Raw genomic sequence first — 8,950 nt, 5'->3', positions numbered from 1 at the left:
AGAGTAGTAGAGCTCCCACTTCGGAAGATGACATCACTTCAATACGGGATGTCACATGTACCACAACCGAATCATATTCCATCCCTACTCCTCCAAGGATGTAGAGTATCTGGTCGTCTTCAGAAATTAAATGGCCACAAGATGCTAAAGTATCCACAATACACTTCATCTTGCTAAGGTAATCCTTCATGCTGAGATTACCCTTCCTCAAAGTCTGCAATTGAAGCTTGTATTGCATTATACGAGCTTTGGATCGAGTAGCAAAGAGAGTGGAGATCCTTTTCCAGATATGAGCTGATGTGTGGCAGCCAACCATTTGACCTTGAACTCCTTCAGTCATGGAGGCTAACAGGAAGGAGAAGAGAAGTTGATCTTGTCTATGCCATGAGACATATGCCGGATTCAGGCCTTCCAAAGGATCGTCACCGAGAATGATTTTGGGTGGAGCGGAAGACGATTCATCAATGAAAGACTCAAGACCCAGACCACGAATGCCAGCCAGAATTTGAAGATTCCAGAGCAAAAAATTCTCATCACTGAGCTTGACGGAATTGATCTGATTTGCTGGGTTTATCATTGAAGGGTTGGTGGTAGGATTAGAAAACACGGCAGAGCTTGACCCAAGGTTTGAAGAGGCTTCCGCCATTGGCTCTGATACCAAGTTAGAAAATGAAGAAGATAACAGTAAAGAGAAAACGTGTTTGTGGGGAAGAAGATGAATTCACTATATTCCCAAAAGAATCAGTACAAACGTATTTATATACAATTGGAAAGAATAAAATTAAAATGAATAAAAGTGGAATAAGTTCCCAATCTGTTATAACGCCGTAACAGAAAACATCTCTCCTATCTTCCAGAAGTATCCCAAGGTCGAGATCCTCTATGATCAAGTGCAGAACATCACTTGACTCAAACTGACCAAACCATCCCTCTTTGCGCACCCGCATCAGTCAAATTTTCTACCATGTTCTCGACACAACATCTACTCAATAGTATCTGTTTCTGCAATTTATTATTAGAACGAAGCAAACTGTTGCTAGAATGATTGCTTCTCTTCGACTTCTTAATTGTATGTCGAATGGAAGGAACAGGACTGGTATCTTTATCCTTGAAAATCGACGAATCATAACCATCACTCAAATAAGCAAAATTCTTGGAATTATTTCCCACAAGTTTCCTTTCACGATTTGAGCATTCCAAGTCAACACTCTCCTCATGCCTCCCTTCATCATTCTCATTCTCGGGATCACCATCCTTTTCACTCTCGGATATCGAACTCCAATTGGACAAAAACACCTTCCTTTCTTTCTCTTTCACATTCACATTGCTTCTATTAACAGAATTATCACAACTACCACAATTACTATTGCTTTCTACATGCAATGTGGTCTGCAAAAACTCTACAGAAGAATCAGGAATAGCTCTACCATCATCCTGGTCATTCTTGTAGTGGTGCACATAATGATGCTTGCTGAAGGACGTCGCAGAATTCATCGGTGAACGCCAAGACGAGGATGTCCCAGGGTCCCGCGACACTCGAGCTGCTTTTCGAATTTGAGCCAATTCTTTCTTCAAATTCAGGCAACCTGGATCAATCCCAGCACCTCCACCCACCATTCCTCCTATAAAGGCACTATTTTGACAATGACAACCACTTCACCACCACCACCACCACCACCACACAGTAGTAACAAATAACAAGAAGCACTCTTATTTACGTAAACGCAAATTTCAAAACACAGTGTCAAAAACCAGGAAAATGAATCATTTTGCACAATGAAAGAGGGGATTAGGTAGATCTCACAGACTTTAATTCCTTTCTTTCTGATTTTTTTTTCTCAACGACCATTTAATAAGGGGTGGTCTGAAATTAGAATGTACAGCTAGTGAGGTAGAAGTAGCCCAGTAGGCAGCAGGAGAAGGAAAACAACGGGTAGGGTCTGATTTTAATGTTGAAAAAGAAAGATATAAAATGGAAGAAGATGAATAACTGCTTCCCACAACATGAACTGCATCTACGTAGGGAATAAATAAATATATTTTCCACAAGAAATCCAAGGGAACGAGAAGCCATTTCCTCCTATTAGGAAGTCAATGGCCCGGCTAAGAAAGAACAGATTTTGATGCTCCATTAGACTTTTTGTCTTCTCCAAGTTCCACACTTTCCTTGCAAGTTTGTTGTTTGTCTATTTTAAGAAGAAACAAAGGTGGCTCGATGAATCTCATCCACGCCCAGGCTGTCTTCGGCAACCCTTCCGTGCTCGGTCTTGCTTTATTTATGTGTAATTGTTTTATAAAAATATTAATTAAGCTAGTGAGTACTCTCTCATATGTGCCTACATACTAAATTTTGTTTGTTTAATGATTTTTTTTTTTAAAAAAAATATTAAGATTATATTCAAATTAATAAATTTTTAAAATGATTTTTTTATACATAATAATTTCATGTTATCGATGATATAATCATTTAAAATACAAAATATAGATAAAAATAAAAGATATTTTAGTATAATATCTATATTATCTATAATATTTTTATAATATATTATTAAGTGTGAGATTCTTAGAGTAACTACACCAAAATATTTAATTTCATAATTATTCTTCTTACTCTACTAAAAACCTCCTCAAGTCACTCAATATTTTACATAAAAAAATCTAAACAAAGTTTCACCTTTAAATCGAACAACTCTTCCAAATTGAAAATATTTTCGTGTTGATTGTTTAGTATTATTTGATCAAATTCAAAATAATAATAACACATGAATATCGTATGCATCTTTTACTAGTAATATTTATAGACTAGATACAACTTTAAAAAATAAGTTTTAAGATATTTTTATTAGAAAAAATATTATTTTTGTGATTTGAGTAGAGATGTATTTCATCAAAGTTAATTATTATTAACATTCATCAAAGATGTATTTCATCAAAGTTAATATATTAGTACAGATTATATTATAAATTATACTTAAACTAAACTATAAGTGATATTTTTTTCTTAAGAAAATGGTTTTTGTTTTAGTTTTTGTTTGTTTTTTTTTTTTTTAAGAAATTGGGTTTTAACTTTGGTGAATAATATATCAGCAAACTTTGTGTGTTCAATAGGTATTCTCTTTTCATTTGTTATTTAGAGTTTTGCAGCCAATTTTATACCAAATGGAATATGCTTGAAAATTATGCAATAAGTGAATAGCACCTTTTTAGCATTATATAGTCACTTTCGACACCAATTAATAATAATAAATGTAAGTAAATAAGAGCATTAAATGTCGATCCAATGCATCAGAAAGTCACTCTCGCTTGGTGGCAAATCCAGATCGAAGGCGACGGCCCCTACCACATAATTTCACTTTGCTGAAATTTCAAATTTCATAACTTTTTTTTTTCCCAACGAAATGTTTAAAATTTTGGGATATTCATATTTAGATTGCTAAAGAATCGATTGTCAAATAATTGTAATTAAAATGACTAAAACCGTAACGACATGCATGCAAAAAAGTTATTGAAATGTATGGTTTATCTAGTGCACATCCAAAGGCTAGAGGTGGTTAGTTTTCTCGTATAAGCTGAATTTATGAACTTAATGATAGATTTTGGGTAGAGTTAGATCCAAGTACATCATAACACGATATCAAAGCTCAAACTCACTGTTGTGTGTTTGGCTGCCTTTTTGAGTCATTCATTAATGTTATAAATTTCACTCTCCAGATATTCATTTTTAGACGTGAGATATATGAATAACATCATAGAAATTGATTTTGTTAGTTTAAAGAGTGAAATTCATGGAACAAAAATTTGTGCAAGACGGTATCACAGGTCGTATTTTGTTAGACGAATATCTTATATGGGTCATCCATGAAAAAGTATTACTTTTTTATGCTAAGAGTAATACTTTTTATCATGAATATCGGTATGATTGACCCGTTTCACAGATAAATATTCGTGAGACCGTCTCACAAAAGATCTATTCCATGAAAAATGGTAAAATACACGCTTTGAAACTTATGAAATAAAGTTGAAAATAACATCATAGAAATTGATTCTGTATCTGAAGAAATTTGAACGATTTTACCACAGGTCTCACCCACTCAGTGTAGCAAAAAATATATACAATATTCTCCTAGCTCGTTCTCATGTGAAGTTTAAACATTAAAACTAGATGTTTGGAAAGTATTCATGTTTCTCTAATGCTATCATCAAGTACTTTAGAGTGCCGGGTCGTTGAAAAGTATGAGAAATGATGTCTCGGATTGCCAACAGCTCGCTTTAATGCTGGCTGCGCAAGGTTTTGCTGAATCCTCCCATTCATTTGCATCACTGCAATCAGAACACACAAAATTAATAATATAGACGTGGGATTCATGTGTAGGTAGGTTATGAGTCGGCATTCTTGGAAAGCCAATTCTTGCCAACCGAAGATAAAGTATTTCATTCAGGTGAAGGCTCGGCAACCTACTTTTGTAGCATTTATGAGTTGGAAAATTCAATTATCAGATACAGAGCTGAGGTTCTTGACAAAATCACTCTAGGAAAACTTCGGTTTGAGTGGAATTCCAGTCTGTATAATGCAGTTAAGTGTGGCAAGAAACTTAGGAAGTAGAAGAATTATCAGCAATATACGAGTTTCTAGAAGAGAGACAGAGAGAATCGTGTCCGACAAAAAAAGTATTGTTGATTTAAAAAACATAGTTATTTTTTTGCATGAAAACGCTACTTTGCCCCAAGGCAAGGTAGAGTGACATTTGATACAGGTTGGAAAGTTTCTTTTTTTTAATGCCTTCTGCTTCTTGTAGCCTAACTTTGGTGCATTTTGGAGCATTTAGTCACTCATCCCCTTTCCATCTACTTTTATCGGTACTGAACTGATAAAATTAAACCTCTTCTTCTCTTTTTGCCAACTCGCTGTGATACTTCCCTCTTGAACTATTTTGAATTTCAAGAGTAATATTTGTATAACAAAATTCATCCGTGAGACGGTTTCACATGAGTTTTTATGAAAAAGAAAACAATTAATAATATAAAATTATTTTATGATTATATATTTTATGACATAAATTTAACACAATGAGTTCTTATGATTAAAAATATTATCTTTTATATTTTCTTTGAGCAATCTTTTATACATGCTAACCATATGTGTGTATAATATAATATATAAATATTATATCATATGTATAATATTTTATTTTTAAAATAATTGATTTAGTTTTATTTTTTTACAAAAAATAAATAATTTTAAAGATTTAGTCAAGATTTGTTCGTATTAAAAATGATGAATCTAGTTGACAAAAAAAGTAAGAAAAATTAGTGAAAATTTTGAATTTATTAATAAATAATGAAATCTAAATATCAAATATAAGGTTGATACAAAATTAGACAAAGAATTTGGTGTAATACATATATCATATATCAAAAGTTGTTAGTCTAATGGGATCTTGTTTTATAATATAATAATAGAGATTATATATATATATATATAATAAAAAATAATAATTTAAATATTTTTAGTTTTTTTTTTTTGAAAGATTAAATATTTTTAGTTAGGAAAAGTTTATTGAAATGGTTGTTCTGTATTAAAAAGAAATTCGAGTTGGCCCTAAAAATTCCATCCCAACCAACCACTCTGACACCGACTCTGAAGACTTCTCTCACAAGTCTCTCTGCAACCTAATCGACACGAAGGTTTACTCTTGATTTCTGTTGAAGCTTCGCGCAAAATTTTCGTAATTGAGGTTTTTCTTTTTAATTAATCGTATGGTCGGAAGCTCGTGATAATTCCATTTTTTAAATCAGAAGTGCGATGAAGTCATCGAGATCATGTTTGTTTGATTCTTTTGGCATATGAGAAAAGATTATTCATTTAGAATTTAGACGGGATTTGGGTTTTTTTATATATAAACAAATGCACGGATAGCTCCTTTGTATTTTGGCGCATGTTTTTTGTGGTAGCTGGAAATTTTTAGAAGTTTGTGTTTGCCGATCCGGATTTGGAATTTGGATTATAGAGAAATGGTGGGACCTGTTCTGAATTTCAGTGACACAGTAAAGAGAGGTTTTTTCGCATCAAAGTAGCATTTTATCTGCTCTCAGTAGTATTTTTTTAGTTTAGGGAGCGAGGGGCAAAATAATATTTTTAATGTGATATTTTTACGCATGTTCGATCCCATGATGTATTATTTCCGGTTTATCTTGATTCAGTGAATGCCAGAGCGCTTGTCTTAAATTGGGAAGCAAGATTTATAGTGTTGAGGGGACAAATACTCCTCTCAAAACAGTGCAGACTGCTGTGTTTAGTTCTTTGAATGGAATTAGACGGTAGCAGGAGACGCAGCAAACGTTTTATGAATAGTGAGGGAAGGGGGAACAACTGGATTGATGAACAACCTTGTGATTGTACTGCAACGGTGATAAGTAGACTAAGTTTTCATATATGTGAGTTGCCAGTACATATATTGTGTGATATTTTTTCTAGGCTTCCGTTGGAGAGTATATTCCGGTGTCGATGTGTTTGCAAGACGTTTCTCGACCTTCTCAAGGATCCCTATTTTATCGAGTTACATTGTGCCAGATCATCTACCTCGACAACCTATCTGTTTTTTCATGAGAACTTGCAGAATCGTGCGATTCTCCGCTTCCTTACCTTTAATCATGATAAAGTTGGTATATCCTTGTGCTCCAGTGATGATCAAAGTTTTAATCATGACCTTTATAGTAGGCAACATATTGCGTGTCAGATTAGTGCTCAATTTGGTTATCACATCCAAAGACTTGATTTTGTTGGATCATGCAATGGACTGCTGTGTTTGTATATTGCATCGCCACCAAAGCCCTTCTATGCAATATGCAACCCTATATGCTGCGAAATGATAACGCTTCCTAGCCTGGTTGTTTCGGCTCCCCTTTATACATATGCAAACCATTCCGGATTTGGATATTGCCAAAAGACTAAGAAGTACAAGGTTATCAGTTTCATGTACCTCACATCCCTCGACCCCGTGACTTCTGCAGAATCGAAAAGAATGGTAGCTAACATACACACACTTGGTGTAGATTCGTGGAGAAGGATTGAAAATGCCCCCAGGCCAAAACATAAATCATTTGATCCTCTTCTAAATGGTGTACTCCACTGGATAACCGACAGTTATAAACCTTGTGAGCTTGTAAGTTCATTCGACTTGGCAACAGAAACATTCAAGTTTGTCCCACCTCCAGCTCACTTCAGTCTACAATATGTGAACAAAATCTCCTGGATCAATATTGGTGTCCTAAAAGATCGCCTCTGCATCTGCTACATTTACGAGGATGCTGATTTCGAGGTTTGGCTGATGGGAGAATATGGAGTTAAAGAATCATGGACCAGACACGTCAGCATTGACACCAAGTTTTACATTAAATTGCAGGTTGAGGATCTGCAACGACCTATTAAATTCTTGAACAATGGTGATCTGTGGTTTATATCTAGTTCAGAATCTCTTGTTTCTTTTAGTCCTACCAAAAAAACGTTCAGGGAGTTGAGAGCAATGGGACGCCCGAAAATGGAGGTTACAGCACATGATCTCAGCTTCATATCCCTCCAGGATGCTGTGGGAGCAAAATGTCCTCAAGTGATGGCCATGAAACTTCAAAACGTATTGTTTTTTTGTTGATATAGCAATTTCGTCCCACCTACTTCAACATTTGCCATTACTGAGAATGGTTTCGTGATTTTGCTTATTTAATGTACAGTTTTCTTAATTTATATCAATCCTAAAATAATTTTCTATTCTATTTTCTACTTTCAATAGTTTTATGGAAAATTACATATTTTGTTTTGTATATTTGATTCATTGTTGTTTTGGTACTTTGTGTAATTATATTTGTAATTCAATTTTAGTTTGTTATTCTTGTTTTTTTCCTTTCGATTTAAGACTTTTTTTTCCAAGTGACACCGTTATGACGTTAACATACAACTGAGATATATAGTGTCATATCAACAAACAACTACAACTACCAAGTTTTGAAAGATATAATGGTAAGATTGAAATTTGATCATGTAAAATATCAAAACTGCAGTTTTTCCTATTTTATGTACAATTTGACTATTTGAATTGTAAAACTTACAATATTATTTTAAATTAAATAGCTTAATGTTGATACAAATTGAATATTTATTTTCACCCCATAAATAATATTCCTTTTTTTTTTATGGCGACACCCCCACCTCATTCCCACACAGGATTTCGATTTTCCATTGCAGTGATTCAAATTCTCCCAGCTCGCCAATTTGCCATGAACACCGTGTTTGCATAGCAAAATACAATGATTATAACATGTATTTTACAACTCGATCCTAAAATTGCAACTCCTCCTTACTATCACTTGTTGCGATTATTTGACGATAAGTTTTCCAACTTCGATTATATATTTAGTCTAATTTAAAGCAGAAGCACGTCACAAACATTAGACTTGCAATCAAAGTATACAACATTTTAATTATCTAAACTTTTTTACTCACGCCATCAACAATTTGTTTATATAATTATTATTACATTATAAATTATTTTATCAAAATTAATTTATCCTGTATCACATGAATGCTTGAAAAATATATATAAGATTAATAAAAAATAAAAATATAAAAAACGAAAAATATATAAATACACAAAATATGTATAAAAAATTATGGAAATGAAAATGATATAAAAATACAAAATTTTATTTAAAAATAAATGTAATGTAATAAATATTTTAAGGATATATACAAATATGTCTACTAGTAATTTTAAAACCTAAACAAAAAACAGAAATAAGAAAAAAATATATTCTTAAAAGTTATAGAAGTTGAAATTAATATTTAAAAACACTTAAAAACACTTTCATATTACTAAAATCTTGGAACTAATTTTTTTTCCTCCCTTAATAATATTAATAAAAGATTTTATATATATATTGTGGGGACCCGGACGCT

General features: G+C 33.1%; 2 protein-coding genes across 2 annotated transcripts; one reads left to right on the top strand and one right to left on the bottom strand.

The window, feature by feature from the left end:
• Positions 1-780: 780 nt before the first annotated feature.
• Positions 781-2,239, bottom strand: LOC142505688 (uncharacterized). The gene has a single exon (XM_075618769.1). It carries the CDS (start codon positions 1,615-1,617, stop codon positions 910-912), a length of 708 nt encoding a protein of 235 aa, XP_075474884.1. The 5' UTR covers positions 1,618-2,239; the 3' UTR covers positions 781-909.
• Positions 2,240-5,600: 3,361 nt separating this feature from the next.
• Positions 5,601-7,766, top strand: LOC142505872 (F-box protein At3g07870-like). Its single transcript, XM_075619003.1, has 2 exons — positions 5,601-5,685; positions 6,202-7,766. Exon 2 carries the CDS (start codon positions 6,306-6,308, stop codon positions 7,647-7,649), a length of 1,344 nt encoding a protein of 447 aa, XP_075475118.1. The 5' UTR covers positions 5,601-5,685; positions 6,202-6,305; the 3' UTR covers positions 7,650-7,766.
• Positions 7,767-8,950: the final 1,184 nt, after the last annotated feature.

The sequence above is a fragment of the Primulina tabacum genome, chromosome 10 (genome assembly GCF_025594145.1).
Source record: "Primulina tabacum isolate GXHZ01 chromosome 10, ASM2559414v2, whole genome shotgun sequence".
Taxonomy (NCBI): Eukaryota; Viridiplantae; Streptophyta; class Magnoliopsida; order Lamiales; family Gesneriaceae; genus Primulina; species Primulina tabacum.
The sequence above is the reverse complement of the archived record's forward strand: the minus strand, read 5'-3'. Positions and strand labels throughout refer to the sequence as shown.